The 13,966-nt window shown below is 47.1% G+C and overlaps 1 protein-coding gene across 1 annotated transcript in view; it reads right to left on the reverse strand.

Moving 5' to 3' along the window:
- SORD (sorbitol dehydrogenase) overlaps positions 1 to 13,966 on the reverse strand; it is a 39,118-nt gene that overhangs the window by 2,302 nt on the left and 22,850 nt on the right. Inside the window, exons 4-7 of the mRNA XM_032297603.1 lie at positions 10,352 to 10,511; positions 6,504 to 6,622; positions 3,297 to 3,362; positions 2,438 to 2,613 (exon numbers count right to left, since the gene is read on the reverse strand). Of these exons, the coding sequence (XP_032153494.1) occupies positions 2,438 to 2,613; positions 3,297 to 3,362; positions 6,504 to 6,622; positions 10,352 to 10,511 (521 nt within the window). The remainder of the gene's footprint in view (positions 1 to 2,437; positions 2,614 to 3,296; positions 3,363 to 6,503; positions 6,623 to 10,351; positions 10,512 to 13,966) is intronic.

The following is a 13,966-nucleotide window of genomic DNA, read 5'->3' on the forward strand; positions in this document are numbered from 1 at the left end:
CACTTGTATTCTGTGGTTTAAAAAATGCTGTGTACGTGCGTGCAGGCTGGCAGTGAGAAACCTTTATGTTCCAGAGATGTTTACCTCAACAGCATGAGCCATAATGGGTTTTGTCTTCCTTGAATGTTTATCTGGCTTATCAGTTCTCCCCTTGGAATGGGTCAGAGGTGACAGTAAAAATTTCTCCTGACAATTTCCCCAGAACTCCCTGTGAGGGCTGTGCCTGTTCCATGGCTTTCTGGGGATTACTGTGCTAAGTGTGGTGAGAGACAGGACAAGGCACAATTCATTCACGCTGGGTGTTGATGATGGTCAGTAGCAAGCATTTATTGGGACCACTGTAGGTGCTAAACAGTGAAACTAGAGAAAGGCACACGTCACAGCCTCCACCTCTGAGAGGAAGGATACACACAGAGCGAGGCCTGCGGTGCCATGGGCAAGAGGTGAACTCGGGGTTCGGGTGGTGTGGGTGTGACTCCCGGTGCGGCTGCTTCAGAGCTGTTGCACCCTGGACGTGCCCTCTCAGCCCATTTTCCAGGGAAACTACTTCCTCATCAGTACTTCCTCTCTACCTGGTGATAAGGAGGAACACCAACTGGCCATCCCAAGATGCCAAGATGCCAGCAGTGTGCTGGCCACAGGTCAAGGAATGCTGGAACCACTTGGACACTGTCCTGTAGCTATGGCCTCTGCACCACGGAAAGGACATCAATTCTGCCCCAAAGCATTTGCAACGTCTCATCACAAACACTATCCAGTCACAACCTGGCAGGACGGTGATGCCCAGATATGTCCATATTTGATGCAGTCACTTAACCTGCTCATTGGCGGGGTGGCCTGTAGCATTCTACAGCACCTGTCATGCGTGACAGTTCCACTCCCTACATCAAGAGAGACACTGCTTCAGGCCTGGTGAGGCCCATGGGTTACACACACCTCCATGCCTGCCTCAGGTAGCCTGGCAACCAGGCCTCCACCATCAGCATCTGGAAATGCCAACTGTCCCAAGTGCTCTAAGAGCGGGGCATAAGAGGAAGGAGGGCCATGTCCTTTAAGTCCCCCAGCTTATACTGTCTCTGTGGTGTGGAGGTCACTGACCTGCTGACAAGTTGAAGACAGTAGACACGACTTACTCATGTCTTAGCCCTCAAAGTGCCCAGCACAGAGCCTGGCACATAGCAGTACCTAAGACATACCCTGGGTAGATCAGTCACGCACAGACCCGTTGTTCCTCTCTAAGCTTTAGCTTTTTGTTTTTGCCCTTTCCCACATGGTGACCACTGTCCCTGACAGTGAAGCAGAGGGCTGGCAGACTCCAGCTGAAACTCAGGACAGTGCCAAGATGGCACCCACTCCTCCCTCTCCATCACCGCTCCTCAGCTCCCAAGGCCACTGGGCAACTCTGCAGGAGGAGGTCAAGGTAGCTCTGCTACTCAGCTTGGTGGGTCAGCCTTCCCTAGAATGTCTCATGTGATGCGAAGTGCCCTCATGCATGAATCAGCTGTGACTCAGAAGGAAGGAGGAAGTCCACGCTACCGTGGGGAAGCTGTCTGGGAGGCAAGGGCGGGAGTTCCCTGTGGTGGCAGCTGCCTGCTACCCTCCCCAGGGACAGTCTCCGTCCTCCCCACCCTCTCATGGTTGCTGGTCCCCTCCTTCCCTTCCTCTCCTAAGTAGCAAAGCAGCTCAGGCACTGGGGCCTGGCAGGGCTGGGCCTGGGCCTGGGCAAGATTTGGCTTGCCTCAAACAAACCACAAATCCCTCAGCATATAATGGTAACTGATTTTCAGGCGTATTATGCAAAGGTATAAATCATGTTCATAAAGTAGAGCAGAGAACCTGGCATACTGTAGGGCCTGGAACCTGGAACTTATTCTTTTTGCCCTCTTTTCCTCATCCTTCGATCTGTCAACGCCACTCCTTCCCACCACCCCTACTTCCTGGCAACGTCCCATAAGTGGCTGGTAGGTCACTGAGGGGTGAGTCAGGCATTGGCAGCTTATATGCTCCTAGTTCTGGGACACAATACAAGCAGTAGCCTGCTGTGACCCTGGAAAATCACTTCACCTTCATAACTAACTGAATTCATGACTGTCACTTTAGATCAATGACTAGAAGGCTACAGTTTTCCTCAATAAAATAAGATAGGGATTTCCCACATTAAATTAAGACATGGTTTCCTGTCACGAAGCCAAGCCCATCCCAAAGGCGTGTGTCCTTAACCTTTTTCAAGGCTCACGTACAGCTGTTATCTTGTGTGACCCTCAGATGGCCCAATGAGGATGTAAGGCAAGTTTGAGATAAGAAAACAGAGATAGCAAAAAATGAACCATTTTGGCTTGGGGTCCACACAGCAAGTTGGTAAAGAAGCTTCACTCCCTACTTCTGCCTCCTTTACTCCCCTACAGTGATTCCTGAAAGCTGCCCTCAGCCCACTCACGTAGATGCCCGCCTGGATGGAGGCCTCTGCCCCGGTGCACTCAATGGTGACTTCCGGCTTGCATCCCAGCAGACCTTCTACCTTACTGGCGATTTCCTGAGGGCTCTCCTTGGAGATCTGGAGGACTAAATCAGCCCCGATCTCCTTGGCTTTGGATAACCGGGGAGCAGACAGATCTGATGGTAAAAAAAATTTATTTCAATCAGAGAAATCTGATGACTCATTAGGAAGAAAAGTAAATGGAGGTGCAAGATCAGATGGCAGCAAAGCTCCGGTGCAGTGGGCGGTGGTGCTGAGCCCGACACACACACTCTTCACATCAAGCTTGTCCAACCCACAGCCCCCATGCAGCTCAGGACTTTGAGGGTTTTTTTAGCTCATCAGCTATCGTTAGTGTTATTGTATTTTTTTAATGTGTGGCAAGACAATTCTTCCAATGCGGCCCGAGGAAGCTAAAAGATTGGACACCCCTGCTCTACACCCTCATACACCCCCATATCCACCACACAGCTACACACATATACACTCTCACACAGCTTCTCCTCACACAAAACACACACTCACTGCTGCTTCATCTCCACACACCCCCATATCCACCACACAGCTACACACAGACACACACTCACAGCTTCTCCTCACACAAACATACTCACATATCTGCCACACAGCTACTCTCTCTCTCTCCCCCACAGATAGCCTCTCCCAACACAAAACACTCATACCCTTCTATATCTCCACAACCCACAGGGCACACACATTTACCCCCTCCACAGTCACAGATAGCCTCTCCTCACACATACACATACAGCAGGCCCAGCTGTTTCCCAGTCAAGGAGAGTGAAAAAGAACAAAGTCTTACCAGTCATCACTACTTGAGATGCTCCCATTGCCTTGGCCACGAGCATTGTGACCAGCCCGATTGGCCCTAAACAAAGTAGAATATGGAAGATGTGTGTGAAATACTCAACATCTGCTCTCCCACTTGTCCGGGCCATGGACAGGAACCACAGCTTTTGCGTGTCTCTAGCATCTATCCCAGTGCCTGGCATGATAAGACCTTAGCAGCTGTTTGTTGAATGCAGAAGTGAATGAATACATGAAGAATTATTCTTTGCATAAAATATGCTCCTAGCGCTGGGTTCCATTTAATCCTCTCAAACCTCAGAGCTAAAAATTTCCCACTCACTCTTGGGCACTGGTGGAGATAATCTCAAAGAACCATAGGATTAAATAAAACATACACTTACTCAGAGAATAAGAAATCTCAGAAGGTTTGGACTTGTTTTCCTGTTCTTTCTTTGCCCCTACCTTCATAAGAACCCATCACACCTCCCCCAGAGAGAGACATATTCCTCTTAGGTGCCCTCTGAGGACCACCTGGAGAGGGTCCTTAAGTGAGCTGGTTCCTTGGGTTGGCCCAGGATACTCAGGTATCCAAGAATTTGCCTGAGATACCTGCTTCCCTATAGTATCTGCATGCTACCTGACGCTATGGTTTTAATATAAAAACCAGACCCACAGAATGAAAGCAATGTAGAATATCTTTGGGGATTTACTTTTTGTACATACCTCCTGCGAACAATTTTGTGAGCTCCCTCAGAAAACAAAACACTGGAAAATAATACTTGAAATGTCCAACAAAGCATAATTTAAAAACTACACAGCTATTAAAAATTATGCCATAACTCTATTGACATGGACAAATGTTCACAGCATATTGATTTCTTTTTTTTTTTTTTTTTTTTTTTTTTTTTTTTTGAGATGCAGTCTCCCTTTGTTGCCAGGCTGGAGTGCAGTGGGGTGGTCTCAGCTCACTGCAACCTCCACCTTCAGGGTTTAAGCGATTCTCCCACCTCAGCCTCCTGAGTAGCTAAGATTACAGGTGCCTGCCACCATGGCTGGCTAATTTTTAGTAGAGATGGGGTTTCACCATATTGGCCAGGTTGGTGTTGAACTCCTGACTTCAGGTGATCTGCCTGCCTCACCTCCCAAAGTTCTAGGATTACAGGCATGAGCCACTGTGCCTGGCCTGATTTTTTAAAAGGAGTAGGTAAAAGGAAGTGTATTTAGCATGGTCTCAGAAATAAAACAAACAAACAAAAAAACTAAAAAGATTCTACACCAAAATATCAATAGTGATTCTCCTGGGCTAATCGGTGATAGGATTACAGGTGAATTTCTGTGTGTGTGTACTGGGGGCAGGGCATGCATGTGTGTGGTATGTATGACTTATTTTCCTTTTCTATGGTAAAAAGGTACTGGATCCATGCAGACTTTTCTAAGAATCTGCCACCCGAGTTCTGCAGTCTGCTAGCCCATTGTAGCAAGTATATACTACATCCATCACCCTTCTTAGGAAGCCCTGTGATCACTTATTTGGCCTGCCAAAGAAAATCACAAACACATATGAGGAATACCAGATCACACCCACAAGGTGTGAGCATACTGTCTGGGTCACCAGTAGTTAGACGCCTAGAATGACTTGGTCTGAGGCTGCTAGGGCTTGTTCCAGGTGGCTGAAACAGGTGATGAGAGAAGGCAGCCAGCTACAACCCCACTGCAGGCAGAGTGCTGGCTCACACTGGTGTGGGAACAGACCACTGCTCACTCCTCCTTCCACTGGCCAGGAGCAGGGTCTGTCGTATTCACTGATGGGACTAGGCCATCACTTCACTGGTATGATTTGAAAGTTCTAAGAGTCGGCCAGGCACGGTGGCTCACACCTGTAATCCCAGAACTTTGGGGGGCCGAGGCAGGTGGATCACAAGGTAAGGAGATTGAGACCATTCTGGCTAACACAGTGAAACCCCTTCTCTACTAAAAATACAAAAAATTAGCCAGGCATGGTGGCATGCACCTGTTGTCCCAGCTACTCAGGAGGCAGTAGAATCGCTTGAACCTGAGAGGAGGAAGTTGCAGTGAGCTCAAATTGTGCCACTGCACTCCAGCCTGGATGACAGAGCAAGATTCTGTCTGAAACAAACAAACCAAAAAAAAAAAGTTCTCAGAGTTTCCCTTCTCTTTACTATCAGAAATATTTCTTTAAGATGAAGGCTGCAGTGAGCCAAGTTTGCACTGCTGCATTCCAGCCTGGGCAACAGAGTGAGACTCTATCTCAAAAAAAAAAAAAAAAAAAAAAGTCCCTAGTTTCCCATCAAGTGCTCAAAAATAATCACCAGATTGATTCCTTTTTTTTTTTTTTGAGACAAGAGTTTCACTCTGTCGCCCAGGCTAGAGTGCAGTGGCATGATCTTGGCTCACTGCAACCCCTGCTTCCCAGGTTCAAGTAATTCTCCTGCCTCAGCCTCCCAAGTAGCTGGGACTACAGGGGCACACCACCACACCTGGCTAATTTTTGTAGTTTTAGTAGAGACAAAGTTTCATCACGTTGGCCAGGCTGGTCTTGAACTTCTGACCTCAAGTGATCTGCCTGCCTCAGCCTTCCAAAGTGCTGGGATTTACAGGCATGTGCCACCACACCCAGCCCAGATTAATTCCTTTTATTTGTTTGTTTATTTTGAGATGGGGTCTTGTTTTTTTTGAGACAGGGTCTTGTTCTGTCACCCAGACTGGAGTTCAGCGTCACAATCATGGCTCACTACAGCCTCAACCTCCCAAGCTCAAGTGACCCTACCACCTCAGGCTTCTGAGTAGCTGGGACCACTGATACACACTACGACACCAGCTAATTTTATTTTTTTGCAGAGACGGGGTTTCACCATGTTGCCTAGACTGTTCTCGAACTCCTGGGCTCAAGTGATCCACCTGCTCTGGTCTCCCAAAGTGCTGGGATTATAGGCATAAGCCACTGTGCCCAGCCAATTCATTCTTTAAATGAACAAAAGGGCTATGTTGCCTGGGAAATGTAACCTTAGTTAATATCATGTCTGCAGATACTCATTTGTTTAGCAAAGTGCTAGTCACTGAGGGAATGGTACACTGCAATCCTTCCTTACTCAGAAAGATTCTAGAACAAATCCAAGCGTTGGAGGGGAAATGAGATGGGCACAGGGATCCCCACATTCCCAGTCAATGAACCCACAACAGGGTGGCTTCTGTTTCTTACCAGCTCCACACACAAGGACCTTGTTCCCCAGGGTAACTCCGCCTCTCCTGCAGGCATGGATCCCCACAGAAAGTGGCTCAATCAGGGCACCTTCCTCAAAGGTGACGTTGTCAGGAAGCCTGAGGAGTCATTCAACACACAGAGATCCTCTGAGTTAACTACAATGCTAACAATAGTGTTATGTATGCCTGTTACTGTAATAACAACCATAGCTAACATTTATCTAGCATTTATTTATGTACAGAGCAATGTGCTAAGTAATTTATATACATTAACTCATGTAAATATCTGGAATAGTTCTGTGATAGGTACTATCATTCCCATTTTACAGATGAGGAAACAGACGTGGTGGGTTAAATGACTTGCCCCAAAGGTCCAAAGCTAGTGAGGGGCCCAAAGGGTTCGAATTAGAAGCCAGATATGTTCTGATCCCAGAACCTGTGCCACACTGTCCCCATCTGAAGACGGCAACATGGTTTTCTTCGGAGAAATCACTTCAGAGAAATGAACACATTATGTTTTCTTTAATGTGCTATCCAAGCTAAGGTATGGGGGTTGTCATTAATAAATGAAAAGTTTATTTAACAAGGGGTTAACACGGCCACATTCCAGCATCTCATCTGCTTCTCAAACTTAGAGCCTTTTTAGTTTCACTTTAGCAAACAATCCTATCACCAGCTTTGCATAACAGTGATGTAGCAATGGGCATCACTCTGATAGTCGCCACCCCCCCCCCATATTATACATTCCAGAAGAACCACATCTGAGGACAGCAGCTGCCCAGCTGACCCAGGACCAGTTAAGATGAAAAAGGACCTGTTTCACATAGCTGGCTAAATGCTGTGTCACCTTCACTCTGGGCCCTAGGTTTTCACTTCCACTGGCATCTTGACCCTATCAATAAGATTATGACAGCAAACATTTGCATCAGGCTTTACAGATAAGGAAGCGTGCTTGCCATTATCTCATTTAATCCTCATGATAATCCGGTTAGGCAGGAAGGGCAGTCTTTTTTTTAAAACCTTTATTTTATGGAAAAGAAAACTGAAACTCAATGACATTAAGAGAACTGCCAAGGTTACCAGGCAAGGGAATGGAATGCCAGACTTAACCAAGGTGTCCTGATTTCATATCCTCTCCCTGTCCCGTATCAGCTGGCTCCTGATACGAGCAGCTGTGTTGCTAATATTGATATCCCATTTCTGCTAGTTCCTCAGTGTCCAGGATTTTGCCCAGTGCCCCAAATCTCCACACACAGGAACAAGAAAACCCTCAAGTTCCAGAAAGAAATAAATGTGGCAGCCAAACCACATGCTCATCCCCATGATCCTCTCAACACTGTCCCCAATCTTCAAGAGATTAACTCAGAGTCGTACTGTCACCATCCCTGTTCCTTGACAGAATCACTCACCAGGCCTGTGGAGGCCCAGCTGCCACCCACCACCCCCTTATCCCCTCCCCTCGGCTTCTTTCCCATCACTTCCCCTATTTAAATCCACTTTCCTGCTCTGACTTCTGTCACACTCCTACTCACTCTGGAAGTATCACTTCTATATAATGGGAAAAAGTTTAAAATGAAATAGTGAAGATTCCTAAACTCTTTCAGGGACCTCCCCTCCACAGGCTGCCAGACACGCCTGCCCCTCCACATGTGGGCCTCCTGCAGAACTCATCAGGGCTCTATGCAAAGGGTGGCCTGCATGAGAACTGCACCGAGGAGAGCTGAGACTGGGGAAGGTGATGAGGGAAGATTTTTCAGGGAGAGCACCCTACGGATTAAGCAGACGCTGCCTCATCCCCTTGTACCCAACACAGCTAACCATGTTGGAAAGCCACCTGGGGTGTAACCAGAAGGGTACACAAGGAGTCCTGGAGCCCAGCCCTGCTGCCACTGACCTTGGGAGAGCCACTGAGTCCACCCTCCCCATTCTTGTCAAGTGGGGTTTCATAGGGAACAAGGATGAGAAGATTCCAACTTTCTCTCCAGCCCTAACCTTTCATGACTTGATAAACACTAGGGAGTGATGAGGCAACTTGGTAGTTTTTACAGTGGGGTTCAGGAAATAGGCCAAAGAGGGTAATGGATGATCAAGAAGCCAGGAATGAAGCAGGAAAATAGAAAATAGGTGAGTATGAAAATAAAGAGGTCATGGTAATATGGGGATCCTAAAAAGACATCAGAGAGGAGGGTTTGGGTCTAGAGTAGAACTGGGGATATGGGCAGAAAGCACCCTGGGAGGAGAAGAGAGGCAGAGGCTGTATGATGCCCCAGAGACCTTCCTCAGCACCCCCACTGCCACTGCCAACCATGGCCCCATCATTCCCTACAAACCGCCAGCACAAGGCTCTCTTTCCTAATCCTGGACCTCCATCCCCAGACCGCTAGGCCATGGCTGTGGCAAAGCTTGCTACCATTTACTGGCACCTACACTGTGCCAGACCTCAGGCTGGAGACTTGATACGTCTTTCTCACTGGATCTCACCAATAATTCTGTGAGGGAGGTACCATTACTATATTTTACAGGTGAGGATATCAAAATTACAAAATTTAAGTAATCTGCTCAAGGTCACACAGTTGTAATCGGCAAAGACCAGTGGGCTTCACCATTATGCCCTTCTGCCTTCCATGAAACTTTTGTTTGGTCCCTTGACTTGGAAAGGGCCCAAAAGAGATGGGCTCATTCAGAAAGCACTTGCTGAAAGGTGGACTCTGCACACGGAACCTGCTTACTTCTAGAGCAGGTTCAGGTGTTGACTTAAACCCATCACAAGGGCTCCGCTCTGTGACTCCTCACAAGGCTCCCAGTGGGCCCTAGAAAAACTCAGATCTCTGGGACTGCTCCTGTGACTGGCACCTGGCCTCCATCAGACAGGTCGCATCCTGGCTGACAACCACCACGGGGGCCAGGCTGGGGTGGGAGGGGAGTGCATCTGGGTTGGGTCAGGGAGAGAGCTGCACTTCAGCACCCCAGTGCTCAAAGGCTGGGGCCATGGAAGGGCCATGCAGAAAGGACAGCACTTTGCTTCTTCCAGACTCAACTTCACAATTCCAGGGGTGAGAATTGGAGCAGGATAGGGGAGTGGGAAAAGGGCAGGAGCTTGAGTATCACAGAGACCCCAGTTTGACTCTTGGCTCTGCTCTGTGCCCAAGTCAACGAGCTTCCTTCTGCCTGGGTTAACCCAATAACAGTGCTCACCTCACCATTATTCTTGTGGAGATTAAATAAGTTAAGGCATGCAAACCACTTATTAGCACAAGGGCAGGCATATAGTAATAACAATTATGACTCTCCATGCATCACCTTATTTAATACTTTGGTGATTAAATGAAGCTGAAGCAGAGAAAAGTTAAATCATTTCTCCCAAATCACTGGCTAGGAGGGAGTAGATCCAGGACCCCAGAGCTTTAGCCCTGGCAGCGCACCACGGTTCCTCAGGAAATGTCAGCCGTTGCTGTCACGGTGTGGTGTTGTTATTGTCGAGGTCATTGTTGTAGGTTTCTTTTCTGATAGTTGCAGTAGAAACTAATAATGGAGGATGAACCACAGGAGTTCTCTCCAGGATGTCTGCAGAGGGTGAGTGATATTCAGCAATAGTTTTCTAATGTTGCTCTAAGTAAGGGAAACTGAAATTGAAAGACTAAAACCAGCCACTGTGAGTCAGTCTTATTCCTAGGGAGGCTACCCTCCCTCAATGCCACCACCAAGAGCAGCCTGCCCAGGGGATGCCTCGTGTTTGGAATTATGACCTAAAAGAATAAAGAAATAACCACAGGAAACTAGAAAAGAATACCAAACTAATGAAGGGAAAGAGGTCCCAGGTGACCCATTGGGACTGTGGATACTAACTTGTAGCAGAAGGCTGCATTGTGCTTGTAGAACCGGCAGAGGTTCCCATCATCGGGGGGTGTGGCACAGAAGAAGATGGTAGGCGACAGGTTGTATCGGCCAATCTTGCAGAATTCATCAGTTTCTCGGGGAGCACCAGGCTCGATGGCAACACGATCACCTGGAGCGGAAAACAAAGATGGCGTCATGTCCGAGGGTGGGAGCAGAGTCTGTCCCCTCTTTGCTCTGGTTCTTTGTTTTCCAACCTTTGAAAACAGCAGAAGCAGAGATACTGTGAAGGCTTGCATGCTCATGGGCAGATGCCAGATGAGAGAATCTAGCTTAATGAGCCACCCTCCTCCCTGAGGACTCGGTGCCCCAGGCGCGTAAGGAAACTCGGGATGAAGCACAGACTCACTCTGGGAGAAAAGGACCAGCCCCCTCCTCCACAGTCCAGTGTGGCCTGCCCTTTTTCCAACCCCTGTAACAAGCCAAGCCATCCCCCTATCTCCACAACCACTTCCCAGCTAAGGCAAGCCACGTATAGTTCCCATCTCACAAGTGCTGCAAAAGGGGTAGTTAAAACATGGAGTTTGCAGGCACTTTTTCTTCATCTGTTTGGAAAGTACAGAGCAAAGCCTTTACAAAATCAAGAGCCATAATTACAGCATGTTTTATGTTCCGTCTGGTCGTTTTTAGACAATAACTAGTAGTCAACTGATTCCTGGTAGCAGAACTGCAAAGGCCAATGACATGCAGAGGCCTCTGGCACAATGGAGAGTAATGTTTGAGGCTTGTGAACAGCCAGGTCTATACTTCTACTCTATGCCTCACTACACCTGCTTGGAAACCCAGCCTGAGAACTGCTCTCTAACTGTTTTGTTGTTTTTTTTCCCCTATCTTTTTATTATGAAGAATTTCAAACACAGCAAAATTCAAAGACTTGTGTAGTAAACACCTGGATACCCTCCTCCTACATCCTTCAAGGAACATCTAGTTATGTTCACTTTATCATGTATCTACCCATCTACCCCTCCGTCTCAACTCTGTCTCTCCTTCCATCAATCTTCTCTGATCCATTTCATAGCGAGCTACAGATATCAGTATACTTCACCCTTAAATGCTCCAGCCTGCATATCATTAACTAGAGTTCAGTATTTGTTTATGGTTCTTTCCAAAGGTATCACCTAGTAATGCAAACCCCTTTTAAGATACAGAACACTACCACTACCTCAGAAATCTTATTCCTCTGTATCCCTTCCCAGTTAATCCCCATCTCCATCCCCAGAGAACACCAATGATTTTTTTGTACCACAGATTAGTATTGCCTGTTCTAGCATCACAAAAATGGGATACTCTTGAATCTTGCGTCTTTCAGTTAGTATGATACTTTTCGGATTGATCTATGTTGTAGTATTAACAGCTTGTTTGTCTGGCCAGGCGTGGTGGCTCATGCCTATAATCCCATAATTCCAGCCCTTTGAGAGCTCAAGGCAGGAGGATTGCTTGAGCCCAGGAGTTTGATACCAACCTGGGCATCTTTACAAAAAAAATTTTTTTTTAATTAGCTGGGAATGGTGGTGGTATGTGCCTATGGTCCCAGCTACTTGTGAGGCTGAGGTGGGAGAATCATTTGGGCCCAGGAGGTTGTGGCTGCAGAGAGCCGTGATCATACCATTGCATTCCAACCTGGGTGAGCAGCTCTGTCTTGAAAACAAACGACAGTTTGTTCCTTTTCACGGCTAAATAGTGTTTCCTTGTAAGAGTATACCATATTCAGTATCACTATTCTCCTATTGATAGAAACCTGGTTGTTTCCAGTTTTCTCGTTGTTGGATTTTTGGGGGTTGCGTGTTTCTTTCTTTCTTTCTTTCTTTTTTGGTTTTTTGTTTGTTTGTTGTTTGAGGCAGGATCTTAGTCTGTCACCCAGGCTGGAGTACAGTGGTACAGTCACAGCTCACTGCAGCCTCAACCTCCCCAAGTTCAGGTGATCCTCCTGCCTCAGCCTCCCAAGTCGGGGAGGAGAAAGAAAAAAAGCAGGCAGTTAGGGCAGGTCCTTAGTTAAATTCTTTCAAACAAAAGAGCAGCCTGGAAAAAAATCAAGCTGCAGGCACAGATAAGGGAGTGAGGCCCAACACAGAAACACCTTGGTATTCTGTGTAATCAGTGGGCTCCCAGGAAAAAGTTTCCTCCCCTTTTCAGGCATGTACACAATGCCCTCCGTGGGAACTTACACCGGGGTGGTGCAGGGGCTTGCCTAAAACATGTCTGCAGTTGATCAGACAAGAGAAGCTGCACCCTGTGCTTGCCTAAGACATGCTTACAGCTACACAGATAAGGGAAACTACACAGGCACCTACACAGATAAGGAAAGTTTCTTATAAAAACCTTTGTATTTAACTGTAAAACGACAACCTTCTTTCAGGTCCCCTTGTTCTGTTGCTGAGAGCTTTCCTCTTTCGCTTATTAAACTTTCACTCCAACCTCACCCTTGGTGGCCACGCTCCTTAATTTTCTTGGTCATGAGACAAAGAACTCTGGATAACACCTCAGACAAAGAGACTGCTACACTGACCCTAGACTGCTTCATTTGTAAGGGCTCGTCTGGGATATGTCTGAGGGTGAGTAGGAGCAGAACTTCAATACTTTGCCTTCTACAGTTTCTTATCCACAGTTTTTTTTTTTCTCTCAAAGTCAAACAAACACCAGGCCTCTGTTGGCCAGTTAAGAGTGGTTAGTGAAGCCACCAGATCTGTAAGACTCAAGAGGACAGGCTTGCTGGAGAAGACTCTGTCAATCCCCCATCGCCCTTGGGTGTTGGGAATATTGGCTCTGTTCCAATCCAGTTTCCATTCATGGAAGACCTAGCTGTCACATGGAGTTAGTTGGAAAGAGGGCCTAGGGCAACTGAAGGTTTCTGGCTGAGGCTACACCTTGGTGTTATCTGAAGGCCCCTGAACTAACTACAGTCCCCTCCAGCCTGTTGCAGTGTCAGCACCAGGACTTTCAGTCTTTCCTATCGTATTTTCTTCCATTCTCTCCTTCATGGCTATCATGTCTCCTGTCCCTTCTTTGTGTGCTCTGCTGAAGGTGTTTTTACAACCTGGGAATATAATATTGTTGGACAGTCAGCCAGTACCTTAGTAACCAGGAATGTAATTCAAAGAATTGTTGTTTTTGTGATTTCCTAGGAACCAGGGGAATTCAAAATTTCAGTCTAAAATTTCACCTAGTAAAGACCTTTTTGTCCCCTAATGATAGGCATTCATGGCACTGTCTGGGAGGATATTTCACCCTCAGTGAATACTCTCCTCTCCATTTTTTTTTCTCTCCATGTAAGAACCCAGCACTTCCCAATGAATTCGAACAGTTTCTCTATGAGACAAGTTAATTTTCTTCTGCTAGGAGGCATACTGTGGGGACAGCCTATCAAACCCCAAACCTCTCCCTCTATCCTCTGCCTGGAAAAAATCTGGAATCAGAGTTTTTACCTAACATTTCAGTCCCTACCATGTTACCTAGTGAAATGAGATTTTTCTCTGCCCCATTAGCCATTTGTCCAAGGCCTCTAGTTCCCCAATTTCACAGCAACATTCCAACTTCAACAGTCAAGACGAAGCCACCCTTGAGAGACAA

The sequence above is a fragment of the Sapajus apella genome, unplaced genomic scaffold (assembly GCF_009761245.1).
Source record: "Sapajus apella isolate SASKATOON/1434 unplaced genomic scaffold, GSC_monkey_1.0 scaffold37, whole genome shotgun sequence".
Taxonomy (NCBI): Eukaryota; Metazoa; Chordata; class Mammalia; order Primates; family Cebidae; genus Sapajus; species Sapajus apella.